This window comes from Sminthopsis crassicaudata, chromosome 1 (genome assembly GCF_048593235.1).
Source record: "Sminthopsis crassicaudata isolate SCR6 chromosome 1, ASM4859323v1, whole genome shotgun sequence".
Taxonomy (NCBI): domain Eukaryota; kingdom Metazoa; phylum Chordata; class Mammalia; order Dasyuromorphia; family Dasyuridae; genus Sminthopsis; species Sminthopsis crassicaudata.
Window position 1 is genome coordinate 697007687 of NC_133617.1, and position 23146 is coordinate 697030832.

Genomic DNA, 23146 nt, shown 5'->3' on the forward strand with positions numbered 1-23146 from the left:
TTGAGGCAGCTCTCTGGAGGAAGAAGTCACTACTCTGGACCAGAGTTGGCAGCAACTGTTTGGAGACAAGGGCTCTCTACAGGAAGAAGAATCTGTCAGAGAGATTTGAGTTGACACAGCAGATCTCCTCCCAGAGAGTGATCGGCAGTCTCCGGAGACAACAGAACTTTACATATTGCCCAGACATGAGACTGTTGTCTGTTGCATAACATGCTGCTGATGGTATTGATTATATATATATATGTCTGTGTTTGTCTACACAGACTACAGTAGTTTCCTCTCATATCTCACTTAACTCTTCAATTCTATGCCTTCTGGTGCATGTTTCAGTATTATTGATATTCATTGATTTTTTTTTTTTTTTTTTTTACTACTTTCTGATTATCTATCTTTTTTTTGTCTGTTTTTATTTTGTCTGAGACGATATGCTACCTCTTTTTAAAATTCAGCTAAGCATAATAAATCCTATTCCAGGTTTTAATTTTAACTCTTATGTGTATCTTTCTGTTTTGAGTATTTCCTGTAAACAACACAGTGGATTCTGGCTTCTAATCCATTCTGCTATTTTGTTTTATACGTGAGTTCATTCTATTCACATTCAGTTATGATTACTGATTGTGTATTTCCCTCCATCCCATTCTTTTATATTTTTTCTTTTTAAAAATCCTGCCCTTTCCTTAAAGAGTCTGTTTTGATTCTGACTACTATCCTTAATCTGTCCATTCTCTTATTCACTTCTCCTGCCTCTTTTTCTTCCAAGTTCGCTGTTGGGTAAGATAAATTTTGGTACCCAAGTATGCATAGGTGTATATTCTTCCCTCCTTGAACCAGTTCAGAAGAGTGGATTTCAGGCATTACCCTGCTCCATTTTCCCTTCTATTGTACTGAACTATTCCATGGATTCCTTATTTGAGATAACTTTTCCCCATCCTTTCCCTTCCTTCTCTAGTTTGCCTTTTTCATGCTTCCATCTTCTTTTGAGACCATCTCAACATGACTCACATCCATGCCTTCTAATTAGACACCTTTTAACTGCTCTAGTGATAGAGTTCTTCGGGATTACACGTATCATTTTCCCACATAGGAGTGTAAAGTTTAATCCTGTTTAGTCCTTTATAATTTTTTTACTCTACCTTTTCAGGCTTCTCTTTAGTCTTGTTTGAATGTTAAATTTTCTATTTAGCTCTGGTCTTGACATTATCTTATCAGATTCAGTCCTCTGCTCAACCTTTTAGTGGGGATTCCTTTTGTGTACAGATTGGATTAAGGTTCTTTTCAACTCTGAAATACTGCTCTTCTAAGAGTGAAATCACAAGGGGTAGAAAACAAGGTTTAGAAAACAAAACCAGGACGACCAAAGAGCTTTCAGGCTTGAAAACCAGCTATATACATTATCTTTTCCTCGTCACTATTTGGTGAGCTAATCTATATTATCTCCTTTTCATGGTTCTGGAAAAGTGAGGCTAATACCATATGTAGCTAATGTGTCAGTCAGGAGTTGAGTTCATTTTCAGCATCAGCATCCTTGACTCTTGAGTCCAAGGCTCCTCCTGCTACTCTACACTGCCTGTTGTCATATGTTAATGGTAGAGTTCAATTCTGGTTCAGATTTTCTAAAAGGAAAAACGTCTTACATTTAGTGTAGTGCAAAAGTATAAGGCAGAACTCATTTTTAAAATACAGAAACCCAAGAACTGAGACTTTCATAAATGACCAAAACTTGTCTTTATATAAATACTGAATGTTGCTACCCTAGCCAGAAGGCAGCTTCTATGAACAAATATTTTGAAGAAGGCAGTTCCCCAGCTTTCTGATGTAGCACTCTATCCAAATTTTGTTTCTAAATTTTCCCTCAAGTTCCCATCCTCCCCTTTACTAGTCCTTCTTAGAAAGAAATAGGACAAAAGCAAAGAGAACATAAAAATATGGAATTGTAAAACATTTCTTTATTCATGGCTTGTTTCCATTCCTCCGTTATGTCAGGATTTACCTTATCACTAAACCTCCAAAGGTGGCTGAGTGTTGGCCCCAGTTTGCATTGTTACACAAGGCCCCAACCCCACAGATTTGGAGACTTGGCAATTACACAGAGCAAGGATGCTTTGTCACTTGCAAATGCCAGGGACGCATGGTCAATGATACCAGTGAAGGTCAAGTATACATGGAGTAGTTTTAAAACCAAATAAAAAGCACAAACAACTATTTGGTTTGTTCTTCCACACTTGCACCCCAGTGATAGGTTTCTGTTTGTAGCTTGGGGCTGAGCAGGAAGGGCCAGAAGGGGAGGATATCTTGCAGGAGGCGAGAAGACCTCTAGCAATGGAAGGCAGCCAGCAAAGCTCAATGTCTGTGGGGGAGGGCAAGGATCAGCGTCTCAGAAATAACCCTCTGGTCCTAGATGGGCCCAGATGTGGTTACACATGGTGCTGTGGACTAGAAAAGCTTGGAGACTTGGACTCATACCCCAATTTCTTCTCCAAAATGGATTAAGATAATTGCAAGTTTGCTCTGGCTCTAGAATTCCATGATACCCACTCACTTCCAGGCCATCAAAGTCAACTATTTGGCTGCTTCCTGTTAATATTACAGAGGATTAAACACCCAACCACCATCACGTACCAAATCCAAATGATTTGGCAAAGATAGTCTCAAGTGTCCAAGATCTTAGATGTGACTTAACATTTACATTGTTCTTTCTAGCAGAAACCAGACCTGACTTGGGGCTAGTTGAAATATAGGATGTTCCAAAATCTCTGTGCAGTTTCAAGCTATTAACATGTAACACTGTTAATATAATAAAAGTTTAATATATTAAAAGTGTTACATGTTAGTAGCTTAGACTTTGGGACACCCTGTACTTCGTATAAAACACTCCACCTGAGGTGGCAGTTGTAGCCTGTAGGCTAACTTCCATTGCGCCCCCTTCACTCAGGTAACAGCCCCCTTCCATGACCCCAGACTGCACCACAGACCAGCCCTGGGTTCTCACTTTGTGTCCACATTCTCCTTCCAAGGAATTTTTTATCTCTTGTACCATCAAATTCCAAAATCTTCTTTATTTCTAGGTCAACAAACTAGACAGACCGGAGGGAACTTTGCCAACCTGTCTTTTCCTGTGCCCCCTACATTAATCTCTCAGCCCTTCCTTATATATCCCCAACTTTAAGAAGATCTTAATTCCTGCAGTCCATTTGATAGTTGAGGATGGAAACAGTTTTTGGACATCATTCTTAAGACTTAAAAAAAAATAATATTGGACCAACATATGAAAAAAAGTAGGCTTTAAAATTCTGATCTTACTACTTGTTCTAAGTTTATCCCTTTCTCCATATTGGACAATACTGGTTTATTATAGAACCCGATTCCCTGGTTTCCTTTTCTTTACACTGCTTGTATTTGGTCCTATGTACAATTTTTTTTTTTAAAAATGTCTAAAAATACAAGTAGGGTAATGTTTTAATCTTCCTATAAAATAATTAATGTGTATGATGGAACTGGCTATGAGAACAGGGGGACTTTCTTTCCATACCTAATTACTTGCTGAAATATTTCCTTTTTTGGAAATACATTTTGAAGGGGTGGGAGTGAAATAGGCAGGAAGACTTAGGAGAAAATGATTATGAGATGTCTGGGACTATGAACTGGAAGCATCAGGATAAGATACGTAAATGCCACTTACAGGATTCTCAGGCACAGCTCTGAGCTAGAAAGGCTATTCTAGAAAAATCAGTTTTCAATATATCTCCAGAGAAACTGACTGCTTAGTCCAGCTAGGCTCAACTTCTTTAAAGCAAAGGAACTCCTCCTGACTTCTCAAAAACAAAGTTCACTGAGCACGTAGGAAGCAAGGACATTTTAGTCCTCCTTGGTTCAATTAGCATAGCCAAAGGTGATGACAACCAGAAAGAGCTCGAACCACTTGCCAGTCTTCCCAATGTTGCTGCTGTTTATATTTGTCAATCTTAGGTATGCTATTCTTCTCTTCCCTTGGAAAAGCTAGACTACCCTGATTTGATTCCTTTTAAAAAGAAAAAAATATTTATCTAGAAACAGTCTTATGCTAATGTAACGCCTTTCATCAAGTATTATTGAATGTTCAGGTCATTTAAAAGAAAATACCCTCTGGTAAAATTTCAATGATGAATGCTTCCTTCTCCCTACCTGAATCCCACCTACTCCTAGTATGAACTGGATCAGTTTTAATGATGTTTGTGCTTATAACCAGATTCATAGGTCCCTCTGGATGGTCCAAATTATGACTACTACAGCAACAGTCAGTGCTGAGAAGACAAACTCACAGCATAAGAATTCTTTAAAAAAGTGATGCTACTTTGGAAAACTATTAATCATTTACATCAATTAAGCTGAGGGGACACATGTCAAATAAAGAAAATTCCATTTCTACAATTATTTTTGCTAATGCCAAGATTAAAAACAAGATTTTTTAACATTCTCTAGCACTTTAAAAAAGTGCACATATGATACAAAAAGTTGGAATGAAAGAATATTAAACAAAAGTTCTTCTACCATGGCATATGTGACTCCTTCAATAAGAGGTCTTGTAACAAGATTTTGGTTATTTCTTTTCTCTTCTTGGACAATTCAAGAATACTCTCCCTCTTCGAGGTCCATGAAGAGGTATAGTTTAAAACAAGAGAGCTCCCATGCTGCCAACTTCACTCTGTTCCTTGACAAAAATTTCAAAGTATTGGTAAATGATGGTGACGGCAAGCAGGATTCCCGTTCCAGATCCAATAGCTCCGAGGAAATCTGCCAGGACTGAGAGGGCCCCGATGCACAGACCACCAAATGCAGCAGCCGTGGGAATGTATCTAGGAGAAGAATTAGCAGCAATTGAAAGAACTGAATGGGAAAAACCAAACCCTGACTTTCCTTGGTATTTATTTCCATCTGCATGCTGTGTTCCTTAATCTCATCAAAAAATCCATCACCCAGCTCTTGTGCATCAGTTTTACATGGCTAAACTCAGCAGAATCCATCTCTATTCTTTATGCCACTGAACAAGCACAGATTGTGCAAGAAAAATAAGGCTTAAGAATAAAATAGGCCAAAGGCCTCCCCCAAATGAACTATACCCTTCAAATGCAGAACACAACTAGAATCAATTAAATTTCATTGATCAATGGCCTATCAATGATCACTGATATCATCACTAGATAATCTTTCCACACACGAACTGAAAACTTTCTATTGACTCAGCAAAAATGTTTATACTTTGGCAGGAAAAAAATTCATCATACCAATAGCCAAAAAACTTGGTGAGGAGTCTCTCTGAGTTAAATTAGGTGAGTTCTTGGGTGACAGGTATACAATCCTATTATTAGGCCTACAAGCAAAAGCTCTTCCAGCTTGTCAGGACTGGCCAAAGCTTGTCACTCCAGAGAAAAGTTTTCAAGAACACAAGATCACTCTCCCACAAGATGGAATAAAAAAGTGAAATCTTATTGGGAAATGGGTGATCATAGCTCAATTACAAAGGTCTTTCTTACACACACACACGCTCTGAATGGGAATATTAATATCACATTAGGAGAGTCAATGTCTGTGAAAGGTAGAAACTGGTTACTCACCTATTTAGTTCATGGACCATGGAAGTTTCTCTGTGACCTCTCATTACCATCTGCTGCTCTTTTAGCTGTTTTGCAACCTACATGCCACCCATTACAGGAGAAAACAGATTAGCTTCATCCATAAATATAAAATCAAAGTAGAAGTTTTAGTTAAATAATAATCTATGCTCAGAATAATGAAAATAAAACAAAAAACCCTAACAGATTCAAAAGACTCAAACTGCTGTCAGATGACAAGCAACTCTTTCCTAAATCTTACTTCTCTTCTCAGATCTCTACAAATTCAGTGTTTTGCTTTGGGCAGAGATAAATTGTGACTCAGGTTATATATTTTTATATTTATTTTCACCTCGCGGTACTATTTGTGGGATCTGGGGAACATCTCAGATGCTTGGATGGCAAACCCTAAGACCTCTCCCCATTGTGTGCCAATTCCATTTCTACTTACATCTTTGGCCGAGGAGCCCGAGACTTCAATCCATGTTTTGGAAAAGAAGGCACACGAACCCAGCATGAATACTATGTATACAACTGCATGTACGGGGTCTTCTAACACAGAGCCAAAGGATTCTGGGGGTGATAGGTAATAGCAAAGGCCACCAACTGGGTAAGCACGAGCTGGACCCCCAGAAGAAGTATCCTAGAGACAGTAAAAACAAAGCAAGTTAATGCCATTCTGTTAAATCTCAATTCTCAAATTTGTAGTCAAAATAGTGTTCAGAACAGATTAAAATGGACTCTGAAATTAAATGGAAACATTTCCAATTTCCAACTGTTGTGGGGGAAAAAATGCCTCCCAGAATTTTCTCCTCTCCTGTTCAAAAGCACTGTTTTTTGTTTTAATTTTTAAAAGCAATATGCTTAAGAATTATATGGGCTAAAATACTTGACCCCATGTAATCGCACATTAACTTAGACCAGAATTGTGTGTACACACCATACACACACACAACCAAAAAACAAACATGTTAAAAGAGACATATACTTACAGACCAGGTGCCCAACAGGCTAACCAATAAGTTGCCACTGAAGCGAGCGGACAACATCTGGGAAATGACGTATAGATTAGATACGAGAGCAGACTGGAGGATGATGGGAATGTTGGAAGTGTAGAAAAGCTTGATGGGATAGGTGTTGTATTGACCACGGTAACGTGCTGATTTGATAGGCAGGTCAACTCTGAAGCCCTAAGGAGTCAAAGCCAAACATTTACTTTACTATATACAATTATATGGCTCTTACCGAGCCTTCTGGCCAAGAGTTCCTTGGGTTGCTGAAGGAAGGAAAAGGAAATGAGGAGCAGAGATAGTATTGGGGGCCAACAGAGTGATTTCACACACAATAGCGTCTTCAAAAATATTTGTTTGTAATTAAAATCTTGCATTCCTACTTCCTTATCATCCTAATCTCTCCCAACCTTTTCAAAGTGTCCACCAGTGTTCCTTTGCATTTTATTTTTCCTGTAGTTTAAGAGATGCTGAATTTTTCTAGCTGTACTACCTCCCCCAAAATGAAGCCTTTTCATAATAGAGATTTTATCTTTTAAAGTTTTTAACCTTCTTTCCATGTCTCCAGTGTTCTGAAAAACAAGCTTCTTAATAAACCATCAATAATATTGTTACCAATTTCTGCAAAAAACCCCAAAATAAACTGAAGTATCATTTTGCCTTTAAATGCCAAAACCTCAATGGTAGGAGTATTTGAATCAGGAAAATTTTTTTTTCAGAAATTTTAATAAGCAAATTCATTATTATAGACAGACAGACAAATATGTGCACATATACAAACAGATATATAAAGCAAAAGTTAGGGCCTTAATGGTTATGTCCTTCACTTGTTATACTGAGGAACTGAAAATTATAACAATTTTTTTTTTTACAACCCCTGAACAAACCGCTCCCCTTTCCCCCCTCCCCCCAGTTTTGTCCCACCAAGGCAGCAGCATCTTATTTACCTTTCTACTTGGGCTACAAACATCAAGTTCAAATTTTTCTTAAGAACACATGTGATGTTTGTGTACAGGTTTCAGTGTCTCAGCCACTGAAATTATTGACATTTAGAACATTCCATTTTAAAAAGTCAATTACTGTGACAAGTGTGGAAAAACATCGTAACAAAGGTTTGTACTATTTCTTCAACTGAATGCCCTGCTTTCTTGTGTCTTATTTTTTGCTATTTGTGTCAGAGATTTGACCCACACTTTAGAGTGGAATTGTTCTATAATTGAACAAAGGAAACCTGTTTTATCCTGATCTGGAGTTAAAATGGCCTCACATATGTCTCGTACCAGTCTCTCATTTTAGAGCAAAGACAACTGAGTAGAGGCTAAGTGACTTTCTTAGATCACAAAACTAGCTGATGACATTGAGTGACCAGGTTTCTGACTCCAGGACACCATATTCTTTCTATTCTATTTTTAGCAAAAGCAGTTGGCAGACTTGGGAGTTTTTAAACCTCTGATTCAAATGAATCAAAGATATTCTTTTGGATCTAACTCTGTTCTTACTTATCTATGTAGCTCCTGACAAATATTATTTTGTGTAAATTGATGTCAAACTGGTGATCAAACCAACAACACAGCTGCTGTGGAAGGCACAATAATCTCCTTCCTGATCAATGGCTCCACTCAGAATCGTTGCAATTTTCAGTTACAATGTCTAGACCAGAGCCGTCCCCCCTTCCCCCCCCCCCCAAATCCTTGCTCCTTACCCCCATTCCCAGGCTCACTTTCTCCTATGCTCTCATCTGGCTCTACCACATCCTTTCATTATAACTCATAGCACTCTTGTTGGTTCAGTGTTTTTCGATTATGTCTGTGACCTCATTTGGGGTTTTCTTAGCAGAGATAGGGGAATAGTTTGTTATTTTCTTCTCTAGCTTATTTTATAGATAAGAAACTGAGGCAACCAGTGTTAAGTGACTTGGTCAGATTCATGCTTGCCAGTAAGTGATGAATCTGAATTAGGTCCTTCTGACTCCAGGGCTGGTACTCTGCCCATTGTGAAACTGCTTTTCACTTCAGACTCCAATGGAAATTACTCTGTATTTATTTGACACTAAATAAAGGCCAAAAAACTGCTTCATACCATTCAATATTTAGAAGCAGCAATGGCACTAGTGATAAGAAGCCCACTTTGAAAGCCAAACAGCTGGGTTTCAAGATCTATATGAAAAGGACTGGCCTGCCCCTGTGACTCTGGGCAAGTCACAATTTCTAAGTGCTCCCAGCAAACTTCTTAAGACTATGAACTGAAGAGCAGGTGCAGATTTATAGAGGAAGATTTCTCATCAGGAATCCCCTAAACCAAAGAAACCATGTAACCTACCTCTCTTCCTGCCCCCCCAATTCCAGACCTTACAGATCAACAGGATAAGTCCAATATTGAAAATTTTTTTAGACTTTTAGATTTCATGAATGCCTGTGAGAACTTGTAATCTAATCTAAGTACCCAAACAATTGGAGTCTCAAGAAAGGATCTGGACTAACCTGAAAATAGATAACAACTGCAAATACAAAGATGGTGGCAATCAGATTCATGAGATTGGGGAGGTTTTGACGGTAGAAAGCTTCTCGAAGGGCCCGAACTTTATCTGTTCGTGTAGCCAGCAGATGGAACAATGCAATGATGGCACCTTCAAATTCCATACCTAAAACAAAAAGAACAACAAAAAAAGAGTAATTAATATTCCCCATCCCTCCAAAGTATTGACTGTATACTCCTCTACTAATTTTCATTCTTTCTGCCAATGTTTTAAGTTGCATGACTTGAAGCTGCTCTAGTCAAAGAAAAAAAAAATGACATTCTAAGATAACTCTCATATGGCCTACAAGTTTTTTTGTTTAGTGATCAAAAAAGTAAAAAAAAAAAAAAAAAGAGTAGGCTCCTTTTCTCTACTAACCTTGAAGTTAATGGCTTAATTAAAATCTGACAAAATCATCTAGCCACTTGATGGTGCTTATAAGTGGTTGTCTCCCTATATAAATGTTCCTTGCACATTATCTGCATGTTTATAATTCCAGAATAAAGCAATTATACCACTATGGATGTTTGGCAATCAACTCCAATGAACTGGTGCTGGCTTACTGGCAGAAACCTAAATTTCCTTGCATTTGCATCATTCCCAGAAATGTTAACTCAGTATATGGCATCCAGATATGAAATGGAAAACATCTACTTAAGTAACGTGATTCTTAAAAGCAAGCCCTTTATCCCTCAGAAAATCTTATGCAACCACTACCTCCTTTCTTAATGAGATAGTTGTACCCTATAGCTGCGTAATAAATATGTTAATTTGATTTGACTGGGAATAATAAAGTTCAAACTACTCTCATATTAAAGCACTGAATTGTATAAAGCCATCTCCTGTAAGTGTCTTTGTTTTCTCTGCTCCCCAGCTTTCCTGTATCCCTCATTAGAATATTAAGTGCCTCAAAGATCAGGGCTGTTCTCTGCTTTTATAGGGATCTCTAACAGTGAGCACAATCCTACAATGTGGTTAGCACTTAAATGTCTTTATCAGTCTATAATACCTACAGGATCCAACAAGCTTTACTGGTTGACTCTTCTACACAACAATTATGTTTTCTTAACTCAAAACTACTTAATGCAGAACTAAAAAATGGGGCCTACCCAATAAGAAACTGCTACCCCAAAGTACTGAAGAATTTTTAGAAATATTTTGTCACTCATTTTTCTCTGTACATCCTATTTCTCTAGGTCCATCTATCTTGTTCTTAAAACTAACAAACATGTATTTTCCTGAGTCAATCAACAAGTAAATGATGCCCAGTAGCGGCATGATCTATCCCTGGGGGGAGAACAACATGAAGTGCGAGGATCTGTTCTATCAAGTCGAAGAGGAAGGTACAGAATTAGCTTATTCAAACTTCCACCACTACTTAGCATCTAATCTCACAGGCCCTTCTGACTAATATAGGACTTCCCCCTGACCTTTCCCAACTGAACACTTGTCCTCTCACCCCCTGACCCCCACATCTAACCTATTACCAAGTCCTGCCAATCTTACCTCCACAACCTCGACTCTCCTTCGTGCCCTCTCTGCTCTGATGCTGCTGCCCCCAAATCTGGACTAATGTAACAAAAGGTTGGGGGCCCAGGCCCCAGGCCTTTCTCTGCTCTAGCACATCATCCAAGCTGTGAGACTGGTCTCTACAGGTTTGACCACTTCACTCCCCAGGGCTCCTTGTGCTTCTAGGATTAAGAACAACTGCTGCTTGGTTTTTAAAGCCCTTCATACCCTTGTGCTTTCTTACATTTCCAGTCTTCTTATAACTTGCCCTCTCTACGTCCTCTAGAACCCAATGACAGTGGCAACTCTACTGGTCCCAGCCCTCTAATGTTCTCCCTCCCACCTTCTGCAAGGACCCTTCCCTGCTATCTCTGATGCTTGCTTAGCTGCCTCTATCCTCATCATCTAACCCCTGCTCTACTTTTGACGATTCGGTCCCCACTCTTACTACGTCCCTGAATTGACACCTTCAACATAAAACAATTTCCTTCAGACCAAAACCAACTGTCCTTTATCAGTTCTTTTCTCCCTTATTTGTAGTCGGTAATGCTGGCCACTTGTAAGAGAAATAGGACCACAGACTACTCAGAGGTGGCAGGGCCCAAGATGGTGGAGCTCACTTCTGTCTGACATTCTGTGTCTATCTGGGGGACTCTCTCCTCACTCTAGAGTTCAATTCTAACCTTTTTACACATTCTCACCCCATTCATCCCACTCCCCCATTATGGTGTTGGTGGTTACTTGCAGATAGGTTGCTCCCATATCTCCCTCCCCTCCCCTTCAATCCAAACCTTAAGCTAAAACTTCTTGCTGATGCCCCCAAGTCCAAATGTAACACAAGACTCTTCTAGTTCCTCCACCCCCTTTACAGCAGACCTTCCCAACCTCCTCTGCTGTCAGCCTGTCTTATGCCTCTTCCCAGTTTGCCCCACAACTTTTACAGCACAGCCCTGACTCTCCTTTCTTGCCCACTTTAGTCATTTATGCTACCTGCTCCTCTAGAGCCTGTTGCCCTGCTCCTGCTTACTCCCCCCCAACCTGTCTTTTAGACCTCCCCCCTCCCTCTCCCAGGGTCCTCATGACATCACGCCCCCTGCAGTTGGCAAAGCTAACATTGCTGTGAACACGAGACCCCTGTGGCTCAGGTTGAGGACCCTTGTCCTCTAACATGGGATCCCTTCCCTGTTCTTCCACCAGTATCTGTCCATCTGCTTCAGAGCTCTTAAACACCTATTCCTAAAATCCAGGGAGCACTTCTTCATCAGCTGTACCTGACCCTCATTCCTCCACTCAAAGCTTTCTTCAGAACATAATCTGCTTGGTTAAAAACAAACAAAAAACATTCCTGTTTTCTGTCTCCCTAACTAGACTAGAAGTTCTAAGGCAAGGATGATAGCCCCAGAATTCAGCAGACACAAAACACTTCAATGTTGGCTGTTTGCTTCCAACAGGATTCCACATCATTGATCAAATAGCTATGGTTACATAATATCTAAGTTGTTTAAAGGGTTCCCCCCTCGGCACTGAGGAGTTGTATTTGAAAAGTCTTCTGTTTCCAGGCAGATTATTTCAGCACTTGTCTGAGCACTCAAAGCACTTTCAACAGCAAAGGGGAGAGGCCGGATGCACATGCATGTCTATTTAAGAAACAAAGGGCCAGGAGAAGGGTGCAGGTCGGGCTTACCTCGGCCAGTGTTGACGGTGGTCGGGCTGAATGCTTTCCACACAATTGTCTCACAGATGTTGGTCGCGATGAAGAGGGAGATACCAGAACCCAGACCGTAACCTTTCTGCAGGAGCTCATCCAACAGTAGGACAATTAATCCAGCCACAAAGAGCTATAATGGTTAATGGAAAACAATGTCAGCAGTAGATACCCCATGCTATTCATCACAGGCACTTCAAAGCCCGCACTGCCCTTAGGTTACTGAGGTACCACCACTAAGAGACACCACTGAGGCACTTCTGGTCTAATAAAGAATGGTCCTAAGCACTTCCTTTTCAGCTGGGTCTAAGGGCAAACACGGGGCCCTCAGGGTCGCTCTTAGCCAGAGGGTCCCATTTATGTACCAGCCAGATGGGTTACGCAGAAATGATTAGTTAAAGATCATTTGGAATGGAAGAAAGAAAGGAACTATTAATTACCTGAATGGTGATCAGGAGGCAGATGCCAGCACCCATCTCAGAGGGGTCTCCATACATGCCAGTCATTACATACACAATTGATTGGCCAATAGTAATGATCATGCCGAATACTGTAAACCAAAGAAATATCAGACCACAATTCACAATGGTGGCCACAGAAGGTAAAAGCAGCTTACATATTTAAATTAAGATCACCAAGTATCCCTATATCAGCTTTAAAGCATACCATTAATGTGCTTTAAAAGTTCAGAATGCCTTGCAAGAAAAGCAAACCTAGTTCCTAATTTCATTTTTGCTATTCGAAAAGCAAATTAATTTAAATAATTAGCAAAGACAAAAATTAAAGCACAGAAGTGCTTGGAAATTTCAGCCCTATATAAGTTCTGATGTCACACAGGTTAGAACAAAGAACACTGAACTAGGAACTAGAAGAACTGGGGTGTAGATATGGGTCTGCCATTTATTAGCTTTGTGACCCTAGGCAATCATTTAGCCTGTTTTCCTATCTGAAAATTGGGACACTCTATTACCTATCCCGTGAAGCTATGGACTAAAACAAGAACATTTGTGTATGTACTTTATAACTGTAAAGTGTTATATAAATGAATGTAGGAAGAAGAGAAGAAAATAAGCATTTATACAGTGCTTAATGTGTACTAGGCACTGAGCTAAATGCTTTATTTTCCTCTCATTGGATCTTCTGCCCTGGGCAGTCAGAGGCAAAGTGACTTGGTCTCTTGGCCAGCAGGTGTCTCAAGTCATCAGGTCACAAGTAAATGAGTCTTCTTGAACCAAGGCTATTTGGGAAGCCAAAAAGGCTGGCTCTCAGTTTATCTAGCAATCAGAGAGCCCATAAGGCTGGCCTGAGATTTTAGTCCAAGCTTAATCACAGACACACAGGTGCATATGAAGAGCACACTAAGCAGCAAGTAGAATTTAATTCACCCAAAGACTACTGAACAATGATACTTCTCTCTTAAGGATCAACAGAATATATATGAAGGGGAAAAACTTACTCTTTAAAGAGACATCTCCGTTTCAAATCTCTCTTTCCTACAAGTTATTTTAAGCATGTAGAAACTTCCCACTTTGAAGCCCATTTGGCTTTCTTGTACATCATCATACTTTCATTGTCACAAGCAGTACTGTATCCCTTCCCCCCCCCCCCCTCACGAATGCTTTCACAGTACTAGACACATCACTAGGCCTACAGCTTCAATTCTGGCTTATTTTGTCTCGTGATTTCTTTTTAATCCCAACACTCTAGTCAAGTATAATTCTAAGTTTGATTTTATTTGCAGAATTATTTGCCTGGCACCAATTCCTGAGGAAAGTGACATAAAGAGGAATGGCAGCCTTTTCAACAATGATAATCAATAACAGCAGCTTAGTCATATGGTACTTTATAGGCTACAAAGCACCAATAGGGAAACTGAGGCTCATGGACATCTACCCAGGAAGTGTCACAGTTAAAACTTACACCAATTATCTTCATGATGTACTCAACAAATCATTCAATGTTTCGATTTGATGATCCCAGACTCAATGCATATTTTATGCCTCCAATTAGAATTTTAAATTAAAAAAAAAAAACAAAACAAAACAAAACAAAACAAACAAAAAAAAAAACAACCAACTGTGCTCACACATATATATATATAAACAGATTAAGTTAGTAAATTTCCACCCATTAAGTATATGACCTTAAGGCACAAGAAAAGATACCAAACCTTAGATACTCATCTTTCTATTGTTTAAAATGATGTTATAAAATTGAAACAGCTTGTGCAATCCACTGGTAAAAGAATATATGCTGGCCAAACAATATTAGATATAATTTCTAACTGCCAATAATAGGCCTGTGAGTAGCACAAGGTCAACTCTAATGCTTTTGATCATTGTTGCTGATAACAGCTGGGAACGAAGGAGACTGTAAATAAAGCTACTCATTAGGACAGGTACAGTCTTTTCTGGCTCAAATGAACTTTTTTTTTTTTTTTTTTTTTTTTTTACAGCTGAAAAGGAAAAGAAGGAAATAAGTATTTTATTAAGTGCCTACTATGTGTGAGGCACTGTGCTAAGAGCTTAATAAATATTTCATTTGTTCCTCCCATCAACTCTAGGTTCTACTGTTATTCTTCTGGATTTGAACTCAGGTTTTCCTCAGGCTACTAGGTAGTGCCCTGGAAAGAATGGGAGATATGGAGTCAGGAAGACTCACCTCTCAGAGTTCAAATCTGACCTCAGACTTAGCAGCTGTGTAATTTTGGACAAGTCACTTACCCCACGTGCCTCAGTTTACTCATCTATAAAATGAGCTGAAGAGGGAAATGGCCAACCCTTCCAGGATCTTTATGCTCTGAATCTGAATAACAGATTTATCTCTTTACATTCCACCCAACTGCTATGGAGTGTTTTGATGGGACTCAAGCATTAGAAAGCTAAAAGACTTGAAAGAGAAACACTACTCTAACTACTCAAATTTTTATTTTCTATTGACTTTATCTTCTCAGAAACATAAAGAACCTTAGAAACATTAAGGAATCTAAGAACATTATTCACAATATCACCTACACTTCTGGGCGCCATTGAAAAGAGCACGGTCTTTTGGGGTGTCACCCACTTCAATTATCTTCGCTCCAGCGAGAAGCTGCATGATGAGACCAGAGGTAACGATGGGAGATATCCCTAGCTCCATCAGTGTGCCTGCAAGACAATGGGGGACATAAAACATTTTCTAACGTCCAAGGAAAGATGTCAAATTTGGACAAAATGAACTAGTAAAGCTTGATTCATTTCTGTTCACCAGTTATATAAATACAACATGTCTGGGCTGAAAATACAACATTTGAATCCAAGCAAAAATAATGCTGAAATACTAACTATACAGTCAAATCCAATTCATTCTGGAAATCTTGCCAGGCAATGTCTCATTCTGTTAGAGAATCACATGGTCTCTAGGCAGACCCATGCATTTAAATTCACCACAACAGATTCATTCTGGTTTTGTTGAGATAAGAAAGGTTTACCTCTTCATCTGTTATTTAAAAGGATAACATTCAAATAGTTCCTAGAGACAGGGATGGGTGTCTATACAATTGTATATAGAATTGTGAATAAATCTTTACCTCTCATTATACTAAAGTGAGCTGTACCACCAACTGATACTAAACTATTTTTTACAAACTAGTTAATCAAATACATCAGCAGGAATACACAGCTACCCACCCAATTCCACCATATGTAACTGTAGAGATTACACACAAAAAATTGCTTTAGATTTTAGACTCATATGCATAACCTATAGATATGAAAAAGATGCAGCTGAGAAACAAATCACACATTCTGTTGTGGGCCACCTTATCAAAACCGGGGGTGACAGGTAGGAATTTCATCGTTTCTCTTGTGCAGGCACATTTAAAAAATCCATCCTGTTTCTCATACAAGGTCTTATCTTGTTATTACAAACTGCATACAAATGCAATCCCAAACAATTTAGTGCCTTAGTATTGACTTGGACATTTTATAAATATATTCAATGCCGTCCATTGTCCCTTTATTTACTCTATTCTCCAAACCATATTTTCCATAAAGACTGTCTATACAACAGAATAAAGTTCAAATTTACAGTTAAATTCATCATCCACTGCACAAAGCTCATAGGAATGGCCTGTTACCTCTGTTAGAGGCCAAGATCACTCGCATCCAATAGAAAGGATCAGCTGAATCCGATGACATGATACCAAATAGAGGAATCTGGAGAAAGGCAAAGAGAACAAAGGCTGACACTTAGCTTCACCTCGACATCTCTTACCCCAATAATTTTTAAAATACACTTTTAACACAGGAAATATTAAAACTGAGCTCACCTGGCAACATACTAAGAAGATAAAGAGTGTGATTGCAGTCCATAGTACCTTTTCCTTAAACTGGATCTAGAGAAAACAGTGAAAAGTTTTAATAAGCAGAAATATATATATATTTTTTACAGCAATCAGTCCAATAAAAATAATAGAAATGCTTTATTTTCTCCTTTTATAGGAGGACACGTACACCTTAAACATCCTAGGCCAACTGTAAATATTTTCAGGATTAAAAGTTTTTAATCAGATCCATAAACCTAATGTATTTGAATAGAAAATAATGAAATGGTCAAACTTAGTTTTTAAAACAAATATAGCAACACTTAATAGGGTTATCACAATTACAGAAAAAAAAAAGTGTTACTCTGAATTCTGCTAATTTTAAATCTGTGATAATTCAGTCTGGATTGGGTTCATGGTTAAACCACGGTACTATCTATGGAGAAAAAGTGGTTTCAATGAGCTAGTTAAAAATGGAAACACCTTTTTTTGAGAAGGAAGAGGTAAGGAGAATGGAATGTTTTAACCTACTTGCAAAATCAATGTTTTGAGGATCTCAGATAAGTCATTATTGTACATACTGAATACAAATTAGTTTTATGTACTCATTTGAACCATTGCTTAGAAACACTGTTAACAATCCAGTGAGTGACTATATATACTCAAATAAAATAAAATTGTATTTTTCTAAAAATATTCTGATTCAGACAGATCTTCCTCATAAGTCTACGCTGATGACTTTTCTCTCCTTACTTAAATAATCTTATATTATTAGGGTCAAGGGAAAATTCTTAAAAGGCTTGAGTCACTTAGTCTCTGATTTACTAGGGTCATCTTGCTTCTACTCATTTGATAAGATATAATGATTTTCTTAGTCTGTACTGTGCCATGCCCTTTAATGTGGCCATCTGATGTGACCCATATTCACCCACACTTAGCTCTATTAAATAGTCAAACTTTGACTTAATTTATAATGGAGAATAGACATAGCTTAAACTTACTGTTATAGCAGAACATTCCTGTTGGTGAACCTGCCTCTCTCCCTTCCTTCTGTATGCCTCAATCTCACCAGAATGTCTTAAATGTAAATTTGAGATAGGCAACATGATTTCAGACTGATATGGTATCAAGTTTTTATTAAAATAGTTCCATATGGGGAGATTCTTATAAGGCTCTCAATTTGAAAGTGATAAATACCCTTTGAGCTACAACTAAATTATATATCAGGTCAATGCTTGACTGAGGGGCAAATTAAGGAAAATTCATGCCTTGTGTTACCCTTTCGTTTTTCAAGCCTTTTAGAATCTTCACAATAAGGTGATCATAAAAAGAAATGAAATCCAATAGCCATTTTTGCTACATATTAGAAACTCTGGGAAAAGGTTTCAAGAGAAAAGAGATTTAACTATTAGTTAAAATGATTCCTAAATAACCTATAGATTTTAATTATTTGTACAGTTTTCATCCCAATGAGAAATGGCTATGGTTAGAAATCAAAAGAAAATTAGACTTAAGTTACGTGGGTAAGTGAAGGAAATTAAACAATTCATTTATATTAGTCAAACAACACAGAATGATAATCACAGCTCACACTTATACAGCATTAAGATATGGTGAGACAACTTTAGCTAGGAAAGCTAAGAGGCATGACTTGGTTACAGATACTACGTGTCAAAAGGGATAATCAAAACTTATTCAAGGGTCCTGACTTTTTAGTCCAGAGCTTTTGTTTATTAAAAAATCTGGGTTCGGGGCGGCTAGGGGGCACAGTGGATAGAGCACCAGCCTTGAATTCAGGAGGACTCAGGTCAAATCTGGTCTCAGACACTTAACACTTTCTGGCTGTGTGACCCTGGGCAAGTCACTTAACCCCAGCCTGGGGGGGGGGGGAGGAATCTGGATTCAAATTCCATCTCTGATATTAGCTATACTAATCAGTCAACCCCTTTGGAATTCAAGTTCCTCTGTACTCCTCACACTTGGTTCATACAAGGCAAGGTCGGTCAAGTACTTGGCCAACTTTAAAGTTCTGATATAATTAATCAGTAAACATTTACTAAACAATTATTGCATGGCAAGCACGGCAGTAAGCATTGGGGACACAAAAGGAGGCAAATACCAGTCCGAGTCCTCAAGAAACTTACAATTAAGGAAGGAAAGAGCATGCAAATACATATAAGCAAGCTATATATAGGATAACAATTAAGGGAAATGATTGGAATTATTAGGGGAAGGCTCCCTGTAGAAAGTGGGACTTAAGGAAGTAAAGCGGAGGTGAGGAAGAGGAGCATTCCAGGCCCAGGGGCCAGCCAGAGTGGTTTGCTCTTGGAACAGCCAGGAGGCCGAGGCCAAGGCCACGGATCAAAGGGTAGGTGCTGGGAAGGAGGAAGGTGTAAGGAAAGGCAGGAGGCTAGTTCATGAAGGGCTTTGAATGCCACAGAAAGCAGTTTCTATCTGGTCCTTCAGGGAACCTTTGGAGTTTACTGAGAAGGGGAATGACATGCTCAGACCTGGGCTGTAGGTAAATTACTTCAGGTCTGAATGGATGATGGACTAGAGTGGGGGACACTGACCCACCAGATCGGTCCAACAATCGAGGCAGGACGGGATGAGGGCCTAGGAGGGGGTGGGGTGGCGATGTCAGAGGAGCCGAGGGGGCAAATCTGAGAGAAAAGCCAAAGTGAAATTCACAGGCCTTGGCAGCGCTCCGATATGGGAGGTGAGAGACACCGGGCAGAGCAAGATGCCGCCTACACTGTGAGCCCGAGGGGCCCCCTGCATATGGAAAGCAGGAGGGGGAAGGGCTTAAGGGCAAAAGTGAATGCTTTAAACATGATGAATTTAATAAAGACATCCAGTTCGAGAAGTCTGGGGGAAAAAAGCCGATTGTCATTATTTGTACTATAAAATGCTGTCGAAAAATGTGGGATTCTGTTCATTTTTCTGCAGAAATCCACTACCAACAATTTCTCTTTTTATAATGAAATTACCTCCCAAATGAGCCCGGCTACGGACACTGGTCAAATAGCTTACGGGTCTGTTACAAAAATGATAGGCAGGCCGTGTGAACTTCGTCAACACAGGGAAACACGTCCGCCAAACAAGAGCAAGTGTACACGGTCTCCGTGAGGAGCCGGCCGAAGAGGAGCGCAGAATCTGTCAAACGCCTAACTCTGAACCGAAGGCGGACGAAAGCTTTTCTGTGCTTCATCTAAAATGAAGACACTCAGGGCCTCGTGGCTCAGAATCAATAACCTCATTCCATTATAAGAGTACTTTACAACTCCCTTCGGATAAAGTCAGGGCAGCTTTACCTTCAAAGCCTCAATCCTTCCCACTAGAAAACTAGAAAAAGGCTAAGGGCTCATCTCAGCAGCTCAGGAAGGCGGCGAGCCCGGACTTCTGAAATGGTAATGGCTCCTCCGTGCTACAGTAATTGCTGGGCGCTGAGCCGTTCTCCAAGACCCATGATTCCATACTGTTCTCCGATACAAAGAGGAGGGGTCTTGTTCTCCAAGATCCTGGGACCACTACCAGAACTTCTTTAAAGTTCTCCCGCACAGAGCCCCCGGCCCCTCTCCCCTCTCTCCTTCCTGGTACACGAGGGGCAGCCTGCAGGGGGCCGCGGCGAGCGCAGGCAGGTACTGTCCGGGACCCCCTGGACTTGCAGGTCCGGGCGGGGGGCCTCGCTGTTCAGGGAAGGCCAAGCCCCCCGGAGCCCTTCCCAGCGCGCCCCCGCGATGCCGGAGTCGGCTCCAAGTTCCCGGGAAGTTCGGCCCGGGATGAGGGGGCGTCGCGCGCCGAGGCCCGGGCCCGGGCCCCCCCTCCCCGCCCCCCGGGGCTGCCCCGGCCGCCTTACCTTCCTCTCGGGCTTCTGGATCTCCGGGAGGATGACGCAGAAGGGCTTGATGACTTCCAGAAACTTAACTGCGGGAGGGGAAGAGAGACAGCGCGTTAGAGCCGCGGCCCCCGGGGGGTCCCGGGGGTGGGGGTGGGGCCGATGGGGACGAGGGCCTCGGGGCGCCCGGCCGGCCGCGCTGGGCCCGGGGGCGGCCGGCTCGGGGTCCCCGCCTCGGTACTCACTGCCCATGGTGGCGGCGCCGGGTCTGAGCTCCGGGGAGGCGACGGGGGCCGCGGCCGAGCCCGCGAGCGGTGCGCCTCAGCCGGGGGACGGGGAGGCAGAGAGAGCGAGGTAGAGAAAGACACGTCAGTAGTAACGCCGCTCCCTCCGAGCTGGGCGGGGCGGGAAGGGAAGTGAAGGCAGGCGGCGGGGCCGTGGGGGCGGGCGGGAGAACAGAGGCGGAGGCGGCGGCTGTCGGGGGCCTTTCCGCTTCCTGCCACGCACCGGGCTGGCAGGCCCTGGGCAGCCGCACTACAGCTCCCGGCGTGCCGCGGGGCCTGCGCGAGCTCGCCCCGCCCTCCTCCCGAGCGCACTGCTGGCGACAGAGAGCATGCGCCGGCGCGCTGCAGCCTGGGACTTGTAGGCCGGGCTGAGTCGTCCCTCCACAAGGGGGTGTGGCTGGGATGAGAGGCTGCGGGAGAGAAGGCTGGGGCTTGCTTCAAGAGCCAAGGACGCAGTTGAGAAATCTTAGAGACAGTTTATTGCATCCTCTCATCGGAAAAACAAATCCTCATCCAGAAACAGAGCAGACGAAACAGTGTGCGTTTTTTCTTTCAAACCTTCACCAGAATCAGGGAGAATCCGTGAAATGTGCACTTTTTTTTTTTTTTTTTTTTTTTTTTTTTTGGTGAATCCTTGGAAAGGACATTCATTTTTTTAGGCCTTCCCCAGAATCAGGGGGAATAAATGAAATGTACATTTTTGGAATTTATAGAAAGGATGTTCAATCTTTCAAACCATCACCAGAACCAGGGGGAAGAAATGAAATGTGCATTTTTTTTTTTTTTTTTTGGTGATTCCCTGGAAAGAGTATTTATTCTTCCAAATCTTCACCAGAATCAGGGGAAAAAATAAAATATACTTTTTTTGAAATTTCTGAAAAGAACATTTATTCATTCACTTATTCATTCATTCATTCATGAGCATTTATTAAGCCTGTATGAATCATTGTGCTACTTAATGAAAACAAGAAGACAAATCCACGTAGTCTTTGAGGTCAAGGAATTTACATTTTACTGCAATTTAGTGTAGTTCCATTATCTGGCTAAAATAGAATAATAGATATAAGCTTAGAGATCAAGTACGAATAAGTGAAAACAAAATATATACCAAACAGAAGTAGTCATTGTCAGGAGATCAAGAAAGATTTACTTTAGAAGGAAACTGCTGAGCTCAGGCTTAAAGGGAGCTAAGGTTATTCAAAGGCAGATGCCTGTGGGACTTCCAAGATAGTGGAGTGGTTTGCCATTTTCTTCTCCAGCTCATTTTACAAATGAGGAAACTGAGGCAAATAGGATGAAGTGACTTGCCCAGAGTCACACAGCTAGGAAGTGTGGAAGGCTGGATTTGAACCCAGAGGAGTCTTCCTGACTCCAAATCCTGTGCTCTGTGCACTAAGGCACCACCGAGCTGCCTTTAAAGAACCCCGAGCTTGGAGTCAAAAATCAAGTCTGGAATTGGGAACAAGTTACTTTCCCTATTATTCCCAGTTCCCTCATTTGTAAAATTGGTAAAATGACAGGGGTTTAACTAGAAGACAAGGGAAACAGCATGCAAACATTTATGTAAAGAAAGCTATGCACAGAATAAATAGGAAGAAAAACATGAATTAAGAGAGGTGGGAAAAGGGTTCCTCTAGAGTAGGGGTTCTCAAACTACGGTCCTTGGGCCAGATGCGGCCCACTGAGGACATTTATGTGGCCCTCCAGGTTATGGCAAATGGGCTGAGGGGGGGAGACAGTGTGAGCTTTTGTTTTTACTATAATCTGACCCTCCCACAGTCTGAGGGACAGTGAGCTGGCCCCCTAGTTAAAAAGTTTGAGGACCACTGCCCCGATGGTGGGATTTTAGTTAGGACTTAACAGAAACCAGGAAGACCGGTATTTGGAGAAGAGGAGGGAGAGCATACCAGGTGTGAGGGACAGCCAGAGAAAATGTCCTAAATGAGGAGGTAGAATATCTTGTTTATGCACTACGGATTGATCAGGGCTTTGAATGCCAAACAGAGCATTTGTATTTAATCATAATATTAGTATTATATATAAGGATCTCTACAAACTGCATATAGACTTAGTTTTAAAATTCAATTTTATCTGTTTTTTTATTGTATGTTTAAAATTTATTTCACTAAATATTTCCCAATTATATTTTAATCTGGTTTGGGTTATACTTAGGAAGGTATGTCCACTTTGTCTCTGCTTTTATAGGTGAATCTCTTGGATTATAAACTGAAGAGCAGTTGCCAAAGAAGTTTCTTCTTCCACATCTCCCTACATCATGAAGTCTCAAATCCAATTAAAGAAAATTATAAGAACTAGTTTCACAGAAACTCATTTCCATTATTCCATTCCTCTGACGATTCTAATCTATAATATGTAGGATACCATCAGCAATTT

The 23146-nt window shown here is 40.7% G+C and overlaps 1 protein-coding gene across 1 annotated transcript; it reads right to left on the reverse strand.

The window, feature by feature from the left end:
• Window positions 1-1926: 1926 nt before the first annotated feature.
• On the reverse strand, window positions 1927-21007 carry SEC61A1 (SEC61 translocon subunit alpha 1). The gene is made up of 12 exons (XM_074283759.1): window positions 20714-21007; window positions 20490-20557; window positions 16637-16702; window positions 16445-16523; window positions 15342-15473; window positions 12768-12877; window positions 12307-12460; window positions 9079-9239; window positions 6581-6778; window positions 6040-6231; window positions 5592-5668; window positions 1927-4832 (listed from the first exon to the last, which is right to left on the reverse strand). Exons 1-12 carry the CDS (start codon window positions 20718-20720, stop codon window positions 4646-4648), a joined length of 1431 nt encoding a protein of 476 aa, XP_074139860.1. The 5' UTR covers window positions 20721-21007; the 3' UTR covers window positions 1927-4645.
• Between the last annotated feature and the right edge of the window lie 2139 nt (window positions 21008-23146).

Excerpts from the sequence above, each read along its gene's own strand:
- SEC61A1 (XM_074283759.1), bottom strand. Across the intron at positions 15,474-16,444 it reads GATCTTGGCCTCTAACAGAG|GCACACTGATGGAGCTAGGG; the intron begins GTAACAGGCCAT and ends ATTGTCTTGCAG. Across the intron at positions 9,240-12,306 it reads CACCGTCAACACTGGCCGAG|GTATGGAATTTGAAGGTGCC; the intron begins GTAAGCCCGACC and ends TTTTTGTTTTAG.